Below are 18,579 nucleotides of genomic sequence, written 5' to 3'. Positions count from 1 at the left end.
GCGGAATGCTTCCGTCTCCACGAGCCTAAAAGGCAACATTTCGAGTGCAAGCAGTCATGAAATGTGAGAATTTAGTAGTGTGGCCTGTGGGGCATTGGCTGCATATTTGTGCTTGCGTTCCAAGAACTGGGGTATGGACAACTGAACGCTGCACTGGGACAAGGACATGGACGTGCTTCCTGATGCAGCTACTTGAGAGTGTGCAATGACAGGTGCAGGGCAGGAGGCATCTTCACATGCACCATGGACAGGGGATTGGCTTGCATGCACAACAGCGGAAGAAGCAATGGTGCCACCTGCAGACACTGTTCCTGAACCCTGGGGTTCGGCCCACAAAGTCGGTTGCTGTGCTGCCATGTGCCTGATCATGCTGGTGGTGGTCAGGCTGGTTGTTTTGCCACCCCTGCTGATGCTGTCCTGGCAGGTGGTGCAAATGGCCTTTTTGGGGTTATCAGCAGAGTCTTTAAAAAACAACCAGACTTGGGAAGACCTAACAGTTGTACTGGCAACTTCCTTCGTGTTGGTGTTACGGGGAACAGTTGCCTGCCTTCTGTCTGCGGCCACCACACTGCTTCTTCCTGCCTGTTGGGGTGCTCTGCCTCCCTCCCCCTGTGTGCTGCTGTCCTCGCTCTGCATGTCGTCCTGCCAGGTTGGGTCAGTTACTATATCATCCACCACCTCGTCTTCCACTTCCGTACCCTGGTCCTCCTCCTGACTTTCTGGCAATTGTGTCTCGTCATCGTCCACCTCTTGTGACATTTTCCCACCGTCGCCATCGTGTGACCGTATCTTCTCAAATATTTGGGCATTGCTACACACGATCTCCTCTTGCCCCACTTCAAGTGGAACGGGTGAGAGGCCCGAATCTATAAATGGAAAAGTGAACAGCTCTTCAGAGTGTCCAAGTGTGGGATCAGTTGTCTCTGGGTACTCGGCATGGTGGGAGGAAGGAGTATCAGGGTGAGGAATATGCTTTCCAGACTCATGGCTACTTAGACTTGATCGTGTGGAAGACAGGGTGGTGGTGGAGGTGGGTAAGCGACTGGAAGCATTATCCGCTATCCAACCAACAACCTTTTGACACAGCTCTGGGTTCAATAGTGGTGTGCTGCGGTCCCCTAGAAATTGGGACAGGAAGGTCAGGCGAGAAGATGTGGGTGTTTGTTGTGGCACAATTTCAGCTTGCCCACGGCCTTGTCCTCGGCCTCTGCATGCACCATTACCATCACATCCAGTTCCCCGTCCCTTGGCACGTGCCTTGCCCATTTTAAATGGAGGACAGTATCTTCCACGCTCACTACAAATGACTGAGTTTGGAGCGAACTTATATGTGATCCGTGTGATGGAGAAAACAGAGTTTCAAATACCTGGCCTGTAGGTAAGTAGTTTGAACAGCAAACTGGTGTGAATTGCTTCACTGACACACGAAAGGGAATTTTTAATGGAGGCCAGAAATGGCAGTATTTTCTGACAACGTATATGTGATCCCTTTGACGGAGAAAACACAGTTTTAAATAGCTGGATTTCTAGCGCTGTAATATGGAAAGGACCTGGCTGTATTCTGCAGTGCAGAACAAGCAAATGGCGCAGAAAAATTGTGTTCTCTGGATTGCTTTTTAAGCAAATAATGAGGATTAATATCCCCAAAAAACTATTCCTGGCCCCTGATACCTGGGCCTTTGTATAGAAATATCTAACAGCAGCAGAAGGCAGAACTGGAATGGAGCCTCTTGTGCTATATGCTCTGCAGTCTGCTATATACCCTGCCTGCATGCCTATATACACTGCCTGCCTGATATCTCTGCAGATGGATTAGTTAGTCCTCAAAAGGACTGTTTGTTAAGATGGATATGTGTAATGTACGTTTTTTCTCCCTACACTACCTAATACACAAGCACATCTCTCCCTGACTCAGCAGCACTTCTCCCTACACTGTCTGATTCCGGAGTGACTGTGACGAGCATGGCGGCGCCAGGTCTGATATACACCTGATGACGCTGTGCGGCCAGCCAATCACTGTAATGCCACAACCAACATGGCTACGGGATTACAGTGAGTGGCAGGCAATCCCTGCATGTTCATTGGTGCTCTAAAGAGCGCCAAACATGCAGGGAGGGTACCCGAGCTCCCGCCGAGCAACCCTGGAAATACTCGTCGAGCGTCGAGCATCTCGAGCAGTAAGATGCTCGGACGAGCACCGAGCAGTAGTGAGCATGATCGCTCATCACTACTCAGGATGCTTTACAATTGGCATGATACGGGACTCAAGGTAGAGCTCACCACATCTTCTTCAGACAATCATTCTTCCAGATGTCCCAAACAGTGTAAACATGAAAGACTGGAATAAAATGGGTTAAAAATGTGCTGACATCAGAAGGATGATGAGGAGACAGGCATCCAAGATTTTAGTTTATTGGTCAAAGCATTTTGAAGTATCAAACTTCATCAGGACAAACCACTTCGCTGTGGTTTTTCCTGATGAAGAAGTTTGATACTTCGAAACGCGTTGACCAATAAACCACAATCTTGGATTCCTATCTCATCATTATCCTTCCAGTGGCAGAGCAGTTTTAACTAATTTTATTCCAGTCTTTTATCTTTCCATAACTGTGGGTCTGCAGCAGCCTAAGCCTTTCTAGTGGTTGTGAGCACACAACCCAACAAGGTGAGCACTATTGTCCACATTTTCCCAATTTATTAAGACTCTATTGCGCTTTTTGTCCTCCTGCTTTTTACTACAGTGTGAAGGCAGCTTCATCAGAGAAAGTAAGTACAGGGGTTGGACTACAAAGAACAAGGGTAGAGTTATTTTCTCTCATGAAGGCACTTTCTCTTGGACGTTTTCATTTTCTTAGGAGACTTCCAATTGACCAACTCAAATAATTTTTCCTATGGTCATAAAGACTACAGAGATGTGGAATATCTCACCTCCTTGTATCTTCAACTCCAGATTTTTCTTCTGACCATTGTTTGGTCCTGGTATCTCCACGTGGCAGCAGAAAATTCCTTCATCTTCTTTAGTGACCCCAATGATGGTCAGGGATACGTCCCCTCTAGCTATGTTCCCCAGTAACTGGTATCGGTCAGATTTCCTTAAGATGACATTTTTGCCATCCGTCTTGATGACTTCATTACTACAACCAGAATTTGGACAGTCCCCATGTCCCCAGCACATGGCATATCCAATGCCTTGAAAGGTGTACTTGCAGGGTAAGTTTAATATGTCATTCACTGATCCTTTTACAATTTCAGCTGATGCTGACAAAGCTGCGGGGAACAAAATGAGATTTTGAGAATAAATGTCAATTTATTGATGAGATTTTTAGAAATTAAGGAAATTTATAAAATGTTACTAGGCAGGGAAGACAAGCCTTGCTTCTCCTGCACTTTCTCCTATACAATGTATGGAACAACTACAAGAACATGGCTTTCACACTGGGAATTACTTTACTAAGGAGCTTTGTAAATCTTCTCAAAAACTGTCAAGGATAATCCATTGATTCCATGACCTCCTAAGATGGTGGAAGTCTTTAAAATATTTAGGGGCGAGTGATGGATGTTTTTCATCTGGTGGTAGGTGATTTATTACTAATACTATGTTCATGTATATGAAACTGCAAACTTAATAGACACCTTTAGGGCCCTTATTATTAAATGAATAGATAATGGCGCCATACAGTGTACATAGACCATACTGCTATTAGTAATGCTACCATACAGTACACATAAATGATGCTACCATACTGTACAAATACATAATGCTGCTTTCAGAGGACAAATGAAAGTGACATCAAATTCTACGTATTAACAACGCCCTTATGTAAAAAAAAGTGTTCCTGATGACACCAACATGAGTTTACGTATCCATTAAAAATGTGCATTTTAGCCCTCAATACACAAGCAATCTCATGATGCTAAAAGTTTAACCAATGGGATGTGATATAAAAAAAAAAAAAGAATAAAAATCAATCCAAAAACCACAATAAATGGCTTAACCCACCTGTAATGGACACAATAAGGCAAGTAATCCAAAGTGAGCACACATCCATTATGTGCAGTCAACGGGAAGATGGAGATCAGAAAAACTCTGAGCTTAGTATGGGAAAATATAAATATATACATAGAGAAGCAGAAGTAACAGATACAATCTTTGCACAAGTGAAATATTGCTACAGCATTTGTTTTTTAGAACTAGTAAAAAATATAGTTTGTATAGAATTGGCATTAGTTTGCAAGAACATAAAGTTTTGTTTTAATATCCCCTCAACACACCACTGAATTTAATCGCATTTTAACATATAGGTGCACCCCCTTCCTAAATATTTTCATCTCTTGTTCCTGCTTTTCGTGGTCTTATGGTTGTTGTGTGCCCTGCTTGATTTACAAAGGAAGAATACATGAATATTTTTTTACACATATAATGAGTTGTACAGTGTTGGCCAAAAGTATTGGCACCCCTGCAATTCTGTCAGATAATACTCAGTTTCTTTCTGAAAATGATTGCAATCACAAATTCTTTGGTATTATTCTCTTCATTTAATTTGTCTTCAATGAAAAAAACACAAAAAGAATTGTCCTAAAGCCAAATTGGATATAATTCCACACCAAACCTAAAAAAGGGGGTGGACAAAAGTATTGGCACCCTTTGAATAATCATGTGATGCTTCTCTAATTCGTGTAATTAACAGCACCTGTAACTTACCTGTGGCACCTAACAGGTGTTGGCAATAACTATATCACACTTGTAGCCAGTTAACATGGATTAAAGTTGACTCAACCTCTGTCCTGTGTCCTTGTGTGTACCACATTGAGCATGGAGAAAAGAAAGACGACCAAAGAACTGTCTGAGGACTTTAGAAACCAAATTGTGAGGAAGCATGAGCAATCTCAAGGCTACAAGTCCATCTCCAAAGACCTGAATGTTCCTGTGTCTTCCGTGCGCAGTGTCATCAAGAAGTTTAAAGCCCATGGTACTGTGGCTAACCTCCCTAGATGTGGATGGAAAAGAAAAATTGACGAGAGATTTCAACGCAAGATTGTGCGGATGGTGGATAAAGAACCTCGACTAACATCCAAACAAGTTCAAGCTGCCCTGCAGTCCGAGGGTACAACAGTGTCAACCCAGTACTATCCGTCGGCATGTGAATGAAAAGGGACTGTATGGTAGGATACCCAGGAAGACCCCACTTCTTACCCCGAGACATCAAAAAGCCAGGCTGGAGTTTGCCAAAACTTACCTGAGAAAGCCTAAAACGTTTTGGAAGAATGTTCTCTGGTCAGATGAGACAAAAGTAGAGCTTTTTTGGGAAAAAGCATCAACATAGAGTGTACAGGAAAAAAAAAAGAGGCATTCAAAGAAAAGAACACGGTCCCTACAGTCAAACATGGTGGAGGTTCCCTGATGTTTTGGGGTTGCTTTGCTGCCTCTGGCACTGGACTGCTTGACCGTGTGCATGGCATTATGAAGTCTGAACACTACCAACAAATTTTGCAGCATAATGTAGGGCCCAGTGTGAGAAAGCTGGGTCTCCCTCAGAGGTTATGGGTCTTCCAGCAGGACAATGACCCAAAACACACTTCCAAAAGAACTATAAAATGGTTTGAGAGAAAGCACTGGAGACTTCTAAGGTGGCCAGCAATGAGTCCAGACCTGAATCCCATAGAACACCTGTGGAGAGATCTCAAAATGGCAGTTTGGAGAAGGCACCCTTCAAATATCAGGGACCTGGAGCAGTTTGCCAAAGAAGAATGGTCTACAATTCCAGCAGAGCATTGTAAGAAACTCATTGATGGTTACCGGAAGCGGTTGTTCGCAGTTATTTTGGCTAAAGGTTGTGCAACCAAGTATTAGGCTGAGGGTGCCAATACTTTTGTCCGGCCCTTTTTGGAGTTTTGTGTGAAATGATCAATGATTTGATTTTAGCTTCATTCTCTTTTGTGTTTTTTCCTTGCAAGCAAATTAGATTGTGATTGCAATAATTTTCAGGAAGAAACTGAGTATTATCTGACAGAATTGCAGGGGTGCCAATACTTTTTGCCAGCACTGTATGTTATATTATTATACTACAACCATGCCTGTAGCTTATACAACACAAGATACAGATCAAGTATAAGACAAATTATAATTGTCACCCTCGTGTACTAAGGGAGCTAATACAGTTTAAATTGATTGCATATCTGCAATGTTGGTTAACTGATACTTTTGGTTATAAAATATCAATTAGTAAAACGATTTTGATTAAAAACTTACAGGGCACTTTATTGTCAGTAGGAAAATGTACTTTCACCCTTGTGTACTAGGTAAGTTAAGTTTTGTTTTTTTTCTTTTAGTTCCTTAGCACAAAAACAAAAGTTATACGACATAACCTACATGACACAAGCACCACAATTTTGTGCACATTTGATGCCCTTGCGTGTGGAGCATTGGCAGACCACTGTGCACGATGCCTTTAAAAGACCTTGCATGTGGTGCTGGGTATGGGGCAACCAGGTGTCAAACATCAGTTTTGGTTCAATGTAGCACCAGGAGCTGATATGTTGGCGAGCGTTGATGTACTGAGTGCTCACCGTGATCTTGGCATGTGCAGAGAGACCCCGTGAGGTGCCAGAGAAGCTTGTTCAGTGTATGAGCAGAGCAAGAACTTTCAAGACTTTTGGTTGGCCATTGTTTGAGATCAGAGGATTTAGAGTGGAGAGAGGAACTACAACATAAGGTCCAAGTGCTGGGAAAAAAACTGGTGAAGGATGAGACAGAAACTATTAAAGTTTGTAAACCATTGCTGGGTCAATATATGCCCTGACAGAAAGAGAGTGTTACCATCAAATATTCAGAGACATTCTGTCCTAAGGCGAAAGGCCCACATACACACTAGACTAATGTTGGCTGAACCCACTTATATCAACAGGTTTGGATGATGAACCAATGTTGATGAGGCGCGGGCCGACTGATGGTCGGTAGAGAAGTCGATTGCACATGTTCGATTTTAGTTTGCAGATTGTTCTCCCTGAGATAAGCCGCCAACCTACATGTCATTCAGGGGCTTTCTCATAAAGAACACAAGACTGCTTGGCCAAGTAAGTGCTCCTGTGTATTGGATTGTCGGCTGAGGTGGCTGTTGGCCAAACAATCGCTGGATTCCATTCAGAAATTTTGGATTTGCCAACTCTTCTGGATTTGCAAAGTCTTCTAGGAGTCCAGGAGATCTTTCCTTTTTCTGGGTGCCTCGTAGACGTTCCAAGAGAGTTAAAAAGTATGGCAATTCTTTAGGGCATGATACCTCTTTCTAATAAAGACTTTTACTAACACTGCATGGCCAGGGACCATAGCCCTGCTGTGTAGAGTGTAGTGCAATGTGCATGATTTCAGCCATAGGTAGTTGAGCACCTGTGGCATACCATGAGGACTAATGGAAGGGCAAAGTTAGTACTCACTAAGTGTATACAGCTTATAATTGGGACCAGCAATTGTGGGGAGTGACCAACTCGAGAACCTTTGTGGCACTTCAGGATGCCGAAAGTCACTTTGTTGACATGTTGGCTTATGTCATGGTCTTGGCCAATGGAGAAGAATCACTCCAAATTTATTATTCCACTGTCATGAAGTAAAGTTGACTAATGGAAGTGCAAAGTAAGTACTCACTAAGTGTACACAGCTTATAATTGGGACCAGCAATTGTGGGGAGTGACCGAATCAAGAACCACTTCGGGATGCCGACAGTCACTTTGTTGACCCTTTGGTTTATCTTTTGGCCAATGGAGAAGAATCATTTATTATTCCACTGTCATAAAGTAAATTTTTGCTTCAATCTCAAATGGAGCCTGCCCCTTACAAAACTTTGAAAATAAAAAAGAGGAACTGTCTACTGCACAAACTTTTCTCTGTGTAAATGCAGTGTGCTCAGGTGCCCACATTTGTCTCATTACCCTTTTTTTTAAGTCAGTTCCAAAGTTTTGTTTTGCATGGTGTGTAATCAGATATTCCATACCATGCCTTAGATCACAGTTACACCGCACACATATACTCGCTCACAATACACAAAATACAATATGCTCATCACACACGAACACAGAAAAAATGCACACTGATCATGTCATAGACACATTCATATCACAGAGACACACATGCAACCAATCCATAAGCGCTGCTGAAGGGAGTGAAGCAGTAATGTGTCAATAGGGGGGAGTTGTGTTTTTGACATCGCACCTCTAGACTCCTCTCTGGTGAGGTATCCCCTAATAGATCCCAATAATAATGCCATTCCAAAAAGTGATTATTTGTGCCAGGGTTTTTTTTTTCTTTTAGCCTAGAACACATAATTTGGTTTATTTCAAATTTTCAAAAAAATTTGTCGTCTTTTTCCATAGTAGAGACTAGGTTAGCGGTATTTTTTATTGTAACTGCATGAAGACCACAATGTTGTTATGAAAAGCAATCTAGAGGTAAGACAATATAATGAAAAGGGAACCAGACTGACTAATCCATATGGCCCATAGTACTATAGAGTCAACAGAAACATAAGAAATGTAATAAAACAGCACAGATAGGGAATAATTATACAACTTAAGCAAAACTAATTTATAGACTTAGTAAAGGTAATCATGTCTGGCGAAGTGTTGACTGCCGCATAGACTTCTGTGCATTGAGTACATCATGGCCATCCTTACATTGTAAAGTCATATGCTTTTCCGGTCCTTCATCTGTAGCATCTAAAGCTGTGGGGATATAAATAGCATGTATTTGGTCAAACTATTTTGAACATCTGCAATCAAAATGAGGAAAAAATGAGGGCAACATGGCCATCCTTTCTTTGAGACAGCATATAGTCCAATGAACCTTATCTACTTTACTGGCGGGACCAGAATCTGTATTTAGACCAAGTATTATATTCAGAAGATTTCAACTAGAGAAAATCTGGAACTGTAATAACGAATATTGGTCAATATTGGTCAGCCCAAGAAATACCAATTTTCTCTTAGGCATCAAGACTAAAGCCCCAAATACACAATAGATCACTGTTGGCCAAACAATAGCTTGGATGATCATTCATCTGATAGCCAGCTCTCTTGAACTCTCCTATACACCGGAGCGCTTGGCCCAGTGGAGCATGTCTATGTTTTCTATAAGAGAGGCACTGCCAGACTTCTCTGACTGCAGCATAATTTCCAGAGAACAAAAGTTTTAAACTGGACATACCAGATCTCACTTGGAAAAGAGTTGGGAGGTCCTCATACATATTAGATTGTTGGCCATTCCCACCAATACTGACGGGTTCAGCTCACGTTGGTCTATTTGGTCTATTTGGCGGACATGTGGCTAATGTGTATGGCCAAGCTTAGGGCCCCCATACACATTAGCTACATGTTCGCCAAACAATTTTTCGTTCAGTAGCTATCTCTCCCGACTCTAACATACATAGGAATGCTCGGATCGACCGAGCATGATTGTGTTCTCTATGGGAGAGACTATGCCAAATTACTCTGTACTCCTCCTCCAGATGCCTTTGTCAATGACTTATCTCTGCTTTGAACAAAAAGACCAACCATTGAAATTCAACATGATAGCTCATTCTCTCCTCCGCCATCCCACCGATATTGGCAGATTCACACAAATTTTATTTAATATGTATGTGGACCTTTTAAGGGTAAGTTTACTTACTACACTGTATGTGCTCATTTAGTTGTTTTCTTGGGTTTTGGCAGTGAAATGGCCACAGTATGAATGTGCACTTACACAATGCATGTGTACCACTTATGCTCCAGCTCATTTTTTTGGTTTTCCTTTAAGGGAACCTGTCAGAAACTTTAACAACCCTAAATTATTTATATGATTGTAGCCTTTTAAAATACAAGCCAATTAATCCCTTTATGACCTCAGCAGCAAGATTTCACATTTTGAAGTTGTGTCTGATGCATTGGTGCATGATGATGCACTTACAGCTTCTCAGCCTCTAGCAGAATTTCCTACCTAGCAGCACACTCCCCTGACTGACTGGAAAGAAAGTGTCCATGTACCAGTGGAAACAGCCTGTTAATCAGCCAAGGCAGAGTGCTGCTAGATAGGAAATACCGTGTGAGGTTGAGGAGCTGTAAGTGCACCGTCACACCCAAATGCACTTCCAGACACAACTTTAAAACATGATTTATCACTGGTAGTGCAGTGCTTTGGGGTCATAAAGAGATTGCCTGGCTTATTGTTAGGAACTGTGGTTCTGTGCTCCCACCTGGGAATGGAGCAGGTCCGGTGCTGAGCTGCTGTGGTCGCAGGCGTCGCCATTTTCCTGACCTGGAGGTGAAGCTACTACGTGTTCAAGGAAACAGTTCAATCTTATGGAGCATCGCCTTCTGGAGTGGTGAGATGTGTGAGGATGCGGGACACTGTATTTCCCACTGATTTCTCTGCCCGGGAAACATGGGACGCTGTGTTACCCGGTTGCCATGCAACGCAGGACGCTGCTGTGTCTGGCACTAGGCAGTGGTGGGATTGTGTCCATTCTGCTATGCAAGTTAGCAGGGAGTGGTTGTCTGGGAATGATTGGGAGGCATTCAACACCTGATCATTTCCTTCAGCATTGGGCAGGCTATTTAACACTTTTCCCTGCTCAGTCCTTTGCTGGTTATTGCAGATCCTATGCGCTGTGGTGGTGAGTGGTGCTAGCATTATTGGTTGTTATCCTTCCAGGTTTTTTCCTAGGGGTCTTCTCCTTCCTTCTTCTATCTTCCTAGGGGTTCTTGCAGAGGTCCCGACTAGGTTCTTGACTAGGCACTGCCAAAGTCCCCTTTCCATTTACTGGGAGCTGGGTGAAGAATATTCCCGGCCCTCAAGGGCTCACTTAGCTGGGCAGCATGCGCCAAGTGCGTCTGTGGCTGCGCCTTTGCTGGTTTGGTGCCAGTCTTGCTGGTTTCTCTCTGCCATAGAGTATAACACTTACATTTTAAAGGGCTACTCAATCATATTAATGATTTGGGCAGTGGGGAACGTTTCTAACAAGTTCCCTTTAAGTTCTAATGTCAAGAATACTTGTGAAAAATGTAGATTTGTCTCTGACTGAATGCATCTTGCAATAGCAGCTGGTGCGCTGTATGCTATGGAACTTTTGCGAGGCTACATAATGTACAATAGTTGTTCACTTTTATCTGACTGCTCTCTCTTCTGAAGCCTCCATACACATCAATGCTCAAACTTGTGTGCATTTGACCCTAAAGAGAGGAGGCGTGAAAGAGAAGTGGTGGCTTATTTCATTGCCCAGTCTTCTCTCCCAACAACTGATGTACAGAGTGACTCAGTGGCTGACACACATTTCATGGCCACATGGTCCTGCCCCAACTCTTTCCTATTCTTTTGGGATATGAAAGATTCTTAAGTGTGTTCTAGTTTCTACAAGGCTCATGTAAAAATGTGGAATCAGAGATAGGAAAGTGGTTTTCTTAGTTTGCTTGATACTGAGTAGGTCGATTACCTTCCCAAATTAGTTTTTTGATCCTTGGAATCCGTCTGGGAAAAAAATAAGAAAAAATTCTGATATTAGCCTTTTGTACTCTCTATTTCCAAGTTTTTCAATGTATAGGCAAATCTCCAATTGAAAACAAAAGATAAGAAGAAGCCCTGAGATTTAGATGAGCCAGGATCATCTACTTAGACCCCACCATAGAAAGCTCATTGTAGATTTTTTGCTAGCCACGGTCATAGCTTGACCTGTTCACACATTACCTGCCCAGCTTTGCAATCTGACCACAAATGTATTAATGTGAAGGACCAATTTTTTATTGCACATAGTTGATTTATTGCAATGATAAATATTAGATTGCTTTTCAGCAGCACCATGACACCACCATACTCCTAACCATCCACAACACCAGAGTATAGTAGGCCTCCTCTATAAGAGCTACCAGTGAATGTAGATACATCCTTGATCTTCTCTTTTAAATGTCTTGTAAAATAAATAAATTATAGATTTAATCTAAATTTTTCCCAATTAAAAATTAAATAATTTACCATCAATGACTTTCAAATTGATTTCTTTCATGTTGTCATTGAAAAGTCCTGGGATCTCCACGCGGCAGCAGTACATTCCTTCATCCTCCTTTGTCACTCTCTTGATGGTCAAAGACACATCTCCAGTTTCTAATTTTCCCCTCAGCATGTATTTTCCTGACTCGACAAAGGACACATCATCGCCATCAGTCGAGACAACGGTGTCGGTGCATTTAAATGTTGGGCAGGTGCCTCGTCCCCAGCACATTGGGGTAGTGCCGTCACTAACATTGTATTTGCAGGGTAATGTGATGGTGTCACCAACAAGTCCAGACAAATGGTCAGCTGTGAAAATGGAACAGAGAAAATAAGGAGGACATGTCACTAGCCATTAATGTGTAATGTTTATACCTGGTGTAAATGCCGGTGTTCTGAATCCGGTGATGTTTTTCTTTTGTTCCTGTGCCTCTCCGTCCCTGAGATAGGTCCCTCTCTTCAATGTATATAAATCTAGTTTTGTTTGTCAAGTGGGTGTGGTTCCCAAGATCCTCCACAAAGAAGAATTGAGGACTTGGATAAAAATACTAGAATTAAACAATAGGAATAGGCGGCCATATTTCAGGAACAGAGAAGATCAGGAACAAAAAAAACAACACCAGATTCAGGAGAACAGTGGCATTTACACCAAGTATAAAAATGTAAAGAATCAAGGGTTCGTCATGTTGAAGGAACATGGCAATTTTTGCAGATCTGTAATATGGCGCCAATTAACTACTATGCGCCTATAGCATAACCTTTGTTTGCCATTGATTATACACAAATGCAATCTGAGTTTTTTTCTCATTAATTCACATGGATTTTACTTGTGAATACTTTTGTAAAAATGAACAATAAAGGGTTTATATTTAAGGAGAACCTGTCACTTGTTCTAAAGATTGAGTTGTAAAATTCCCTGAGCTCTTCTGATTCTGCCACTCTTTGCCATTTTGTGCTGCGTCGCTCCATTGCAGAGATATTCACATTTGTTATTTTTGGAGCGCAGTATGTGAAATCTCTGCTTGAAGACCAACTGAGCATTTCTTCACCCTCCCCTCCCAGATGGTGCCAATCACAGCTGATCAGCTGAAGCAGTCTCAGATGCTGTCCAGCTGTGGTTGGCAGTGTCTAGCAGGGAGGAGCGAAAGTATACTCTCCCCCCAGAGAAAGTTGAAGAAACACCCAGTTGGAGTACAAGCTGAGACTTCACATACTGCTCTCCAAAAGCAATAAATATGAATATCTCTGCAATGGAAAGCCACAGTTTAAAATGGAAAAGAACGGCAATATCAGGAGAGCTCAGGGAATTTTTTTCTACAAGGTATTTAACTTAATTTTTTTTGTCGTTTGCCTGCCCAATAGGCCACATCTACATCACCATACTTAACTAATCTATGTATAATTAAACACATCAATTTATTCATACGTTAATTTTCATTTTAGCTGGTTACCTTTCTCCATGCTTGCCTATAGACGCTTGCCTACTGTACCTAGTGGCCCAGGCTTACCTTTCAAAAAATACAATATGAGTAAATAGATTCAACTATAAAGGGCATATACGTAAATACAGATGAAGAAGGTAAACTGGGTTAGATATGACGAACAGCCACATGTCCCCTATACCTCTTCCACATATGTTCTCTCCACCATACACATTAGTATATCAGCACGGGAAATACTATACCATCTCGTATCTCTACACGGATTTCCTTCTTTATATCGTTGAAGGCTCCAAAGACTTTCACTCTGCAGCAATAGACTCCACCGTCATCTGCATTTGCCGATTTGATGGTCAGGGACACGTTCCCCATGGCCAAGTTCCCATCTAATTCATATCTGTTTGACTCTCTCCAAGTCACTTCATCGCCATCACTTTTGAGGACAGTATTGTGACATTTGAAAAGTCCGCAATGACCGTGACCCCAGCAGATTGGGTTTGTGCCACTGTCGGTGGAGTACGAACATGGTAACACCAGTTTATCCTTCACTGACCCTCTAACAAGATGGACTGGGGAAGAAAAGAGCAATAAATAAGCAGATACAGTACTAAATTAATAAATAATAATACATAAAAATCATAATAGATCGAATATTGGGGGTCCTAATCTGTCATAATCTTTTAAAAGTCAATAGAATCTGTCAGGGTTTGTTGGAATCAGTTTGAAAACTGATCCATCACAATGGTCATCATAGAAGCCATGCCCGTAGTGTGAACAGCGTCTGACAAATATGAAACTTTTTGACCTCAAACCTTTGGCCCTTTGCTACCTAGTTGGGGATGAGTAAAGGGGAATATTGGGAAACCAAAAGAAATTTTCAAAACATTAAAAATCCCTTGACATTGGGTCATTCTTGTCATTGGAAATGCTCGATAGCTTTCTATACATGGTCCATTTCACGGCCTTATTTTCACTAAGTGATGAAATACTGGACTATGTATTTCCAGTTCATCACCATGTTGAGATCGACTTTTTTTTGTTTTCCAAAATGTTGCACAAATAGTAAATCTATAACAAAATTCTTACCGTCTTGTATTTCCAATTTTATCTCATTTTTAATGTCATTTAACATTCCTGGGATCCGGACACGGCAACAATAGGTTCCCTCCTGATCCTTTGATAACCTGCTGATGGTTAGAGATGAGTCCCCCTGTGAGATATTTCTCAATAAATTATATCTGCTGGATTCGCTCCAGGTCACTTTGGTGCCATCAGTTTGGAGGATCTTGTTTTTGCAGCCAGTGAAAGAACAACCACCCTTTCCCCAGCAAACCTCTCTTGGACCATCACTCACTGAATATTTGCAGGGTAAAGTCAATGTGTCGTCCACTGACCCTCGCACAAGATTGTTTGGCATCATGGCTGTGGAGAGAAAGGAACAAACATGAGACATTTCATTCTGGGCTTCTCTTTGTGCTGTCGATCTTGTTGGAGTTCACCTGTTTTCAAGACTATTAGGAATTCTACTCCCAGATTAAAGGAAATGTTGAGCCTTGACAATACCTATTGTGTATATTGATAGAAGTCTGATGAAATGTCTTCTATTGAGTAAGAGTCTAGTATTAGGCTTGGTGGGCAGCGTGAAAAAAGCAATATATTTTTTCATAACTTATTGATTAAGTGAAAGTTCTATTTATTTTCTGAGGACATATTCCATTTAATAATTAGACCAGTTTACCTAGGGGAGTAAGTGAACAATGCTGTGTAGCCTGTTGATGTTCGGTTTTACTATCTTAGTATGTATTATTGGTCTAAAATGCTTCCAAGATGAAGCTGTGTTTATTGTAATTTTCTATACACTATTGTATATTAGAACCTTAAAATTAGCACATTTCCTGAAATCATGTAACATAGCTAGCTAGCAAGTGGGTGTGAGTAGCACTCGGTAGTAAAGTGCACCACCCTATATTTTAGTGAGGTCCACATTAGAGCAAGCAAAGACTCAAACCTCAGGTGCAGAAGGAATTATTTGTTTCAAGTGGAAGAGACTAGTGATGAGCCAGCATACTTGTTACTCGAGATTTACGAGCATGCTCGGGAGTTTTCCGAGTATCTTCAGCGTGCTCAGGTGTTAGGTTTGAGTCACTCTGTGTGCATGATTTGCAATTGTTTGACAGCTTTAATACAGGAATGCCTGTTTCTTACATAAGTAAGTAAAAAAACACTCAAAAAGGGCAAGGGGGTTGCCAATCCTGAGGAGTCTAAAAGCACTAGAGTGTGAAGAAAGGCCTGAATGTTAGGGATTGTAGTGTGATAATTGTGTTCGGTATGCCACAAATGTTTGCAAAATGAAGACTATCTTATGTAGGACATTGAACAGTGATTGTGAAAGGGTTTGTGACTAGAAGTGGGAGGGTGTGCTGATCTGCTGAAGAATTGACACAGAGACTGTTGCAAAGTAATGGATGTGCTGCTGAGGAGATTGCCAGCGGATTGTTTCAAGTGTTAGCAAATTATGACAAGTGTAAAATCACTGTTGTTAATACCAATTGTTCACCACAATTCAAGTCAACCTGTTGATTAATCTGTTGACTTATTTTGACATAAAGGTCTTTTAATATGAACGCTTTAAGGACTGCATTCAATGACGAGTAGATGGAATGGTGCATGATCAACTTGTATAGGAAATTACTTACGATGTTGTATCTCCACTTCGACCTCGCTCTTCAGGTCGATCCCAAGATTTGGGAACCTTACACGGCAACAATATTTTCCTGAATCATCCAGGTTCACATCTGTGATTGTCAGCGGCAGATCTACTTTACTAGCATCCCTATTCACTTGGTATCTCGTAGATTTTGTCCAGATCACTCTGCTTCCATTGACTGTGGCTACTGGATGGTTACAACTGGTTTGTGAACAAGCTCCCCTTCCCCAACATGCGAGACTTGTGTCTTTGATCTCAGGATGTAAACAGGGTAAAATCAAGGTATCGCCGACTATTCCTGTAGCACGATAAGCCGAGATGAGACCTAAGAAGGAAGATATAGAGCAGAAGGTGAGTGTATATGTTGGGCTGTATTTGGATTCATTCTGCTTGCTCCTGTAGACAGAAGCATATCTAGGATGGTCTGATGAGGCATGTGCTGGAGAGTTGGGCGATTGAACAAAAGGGGCATCACCATACCACTCTGCGTTAGGCAGGATATTTAGATTTTAGATACAGGGTTATGGCATAAAACTTTATATTTGAGCCCAGTTAAAGGAAAGCCAAGGTGTACTTCTTCCTGTAGATGCAGAACATTTAGTGTCCTACTCCTAATGAGGATTGGGACAACCATTAGGCAAGGTGAATATCTTCTCTGATGTAGACGGCAGCAATTTTCCATTTTTGCCATTTCATTTTTGTTTAAAGCAGTATGTAGTCTAGTTGCACCCCTGGCCAATAGCCACAACAGGCGTATAGCTATAGTTGGTGTAGAAGTAGCAGGTGCCCCCAGGTTCTAGTGCCTAAGGGGCGTAAAAATTACTTTACCAGGTAAGAACCTTACATTGCCAGTATTATAAAAGGCACATGAAAGGTAGAGGCCCTGCTACAAATTGGGGCCAAAAAACGTGTATCAAAAAGGCATCTATCAAGAAGGCAAGAACAGGCACGGAAATGGCCACTAAATCGGGTCATCTAAATCAGGGTTCCCCAACTCCAGTCCTCAAGGCCCACCAACAGGTCATGTTTTCAGGATTTCCTTAGTATTACACAGGTGATAATTCCATCACCTGCACAGGCAATAATTCCATCACCTGTGCAATACTAAGGAAATCCTGAAAACATGACCTGTTGGTGGGCCTTGAGGACTGGAGTTGGGGAACCCTGATCTAAATGATACAATCATTATGACTATTTATACACCATCATCTAACATTTTCAGACCAAGAAGTGCCACAAATACAATAGTTTCATGGGTCATTTGTTAACCCCTTTGTGACAATGTATCATTAACGGTTTTGAGATGGGTGCAAAAATTTAGCTTTTGGAATGATAAAGGTACCTAAACATTGGACCTGGGGTATAGCAGCTAAAAATGGGATTGTAGAATGTGATCTGTGAGGCAGGAGAATGCAGGGAAGGAATGTCCCCTCTACTCCATGTATAACTGAGTTGTTCTATGATATCATGATTACCATTGAAATCGGACCTATTGTGGATGCATTGTTTTGGCTTTCACATGCATTCCTTATCGTTTTGATCAGATTAGTTTATTTAAGAGGGGTATACCTTTGCTAGACCCTTGATAAATGAAAGAATCCCTTATAACACATTACATTGAGGTTCCTAGGTTTTTGCTAGAGGTGTAGGGGTAGAGGTAGGAGGGTACTCTAATATCTATTATCTATCTATCAACTATCTATCTTATTTCTCTATTCTATCTATCTATGAAACTGGCGTTGCACTTACCCGGTGATAGGACCACCAGCACAGTCACCAGTAGTGTGTACATCCCCATCTTGTAGAACGCACTGCAAAATCTCATAGGTGAAAAGTAGATATACTAGGAAAAGGAAGCGGGTGGACACAGAAAAAAGACACCATCATTTAATAATTAACAAACATATAAAAATACATCTGTTTGTTAAGCAAATAGAAAAGTGACCTCTGGAATTTTGTCTTCAAACAAGAGAACATTGGGAAAACTTGATTCATGTAAACACTTGTTGAAGCCAAGAGCAAGGTTTTCGATGGTCTATCACTTTAATTTGTCACTGTCTCTTCAATAAATTTAGGATTATGTGATTATATTATTATGAACCATTGATAGTTTGAGAAATATCCTATGATTTGTGCTGACCCACTGATTCTGGAATGTTTTTTTTGTTTTCCATCTGTGCCCTTAAGTTCCAAGTTTTATTTCATCTGTGCACTTATGTTCCAATTTTTTTTCATCTGTGCACTTATGTTCCAATTTTTTTTCATATGTGACCTTAATTTCCAAATTCATTTAATCTTTGCCCTTAAGTTCCAAGTTTTTTTCATCTGTGCCCTTACATTTCAATTTCTTTTCATCTGTTCCCTTGCGTTCCAATTTTTTTCATATGTGCACTTATGTTCCAAATTTATTTCATCTGTGCCCTTAA

The 18,579-nt window shown here is 41.4% G+C and overlaps 2 protein-coding genes across 4 annotated transcripts in view; both read right to left on the bottom strand.

The window, feature by feature from the left end:
• LOC141164189 (T-cell immunoglobulin and mucin domain-containing protein 4-like) overlaps nt 1-4,100 on the bottom strand; it is a 52,773-nt gene extending 48,673 nt beyond the window's left edge. For all 3 annotated transcript variants that reach the window (XM_073649322.1, XM_073649324.1, XM_073649325.1), the window contains exons 1-2: nt 4,001-4,100; nt 2,929-3,267 (exon numbers count right to left, since the gene is read on the bottom strand). In XM_073649322.1, coding sequence (XP_073505423.1) covers nt 2,929-3,267; nt 4,001-4,049 — 388 coding nt within the window. In that variant the 5' untranslated portion in view covers nt 4,050-4,100. The remainder of the gene's footprint in view (nt 1-2,928; nt 3,268-4,000) is intronic.
• Nucleotides 4,101-8,371: 4,271 nt separating this feature from the next.
• Nucleotides 8,372-18,061, bottom strand: LOC141164592 (polymeric immunoglobulin receptor-like). The gene is made up of 7 exons (XM_073650006.1): nt 17,903-18,061; nt 16,143-16,478; nt 14,533-14,868; nt 13,692-14,015; nt 11,993-12,316; nt 11,457-11,491; nt 8,372-8,712 (listed from the first exon to the last, which is right to left on the bottom strand). Exons 1-6 carry the CDS (start codon nt 17,976-17,978, stop codon nt 11,466-11,468), a joined length of 1,422 nt encoding a protein of 473 aa, XP_073506107.1. The 5' UTR covers nt 17,979-18,061; the 3' UTR covers nt 8,372-8,712; nt 11,457-11,465.
• Between the last annotated feature and the right edge of the window lie 518 nt (nt 18,062-18,579).

This window comes from Phyllobates terribilis, unplaced genomic scaffold (assembly GCF_046119375.1).
Source record: "Phyllobates terribilis strain yellow unplaced genomic scaffold, ASM4611937v1 Scaffold_10__3_contigs__length_209671492, whole genome shotgun sequence".
NCBI classification, from domain to species: Eukaryota; Metazoa; Chordata; class Amphibia; order Anura; family Dendrobatidae; genus Phyllobates; species Phyllobates terribilis.
This window is presented reverse-complemented; position numbering and strand designations above follow the sequence as displayed.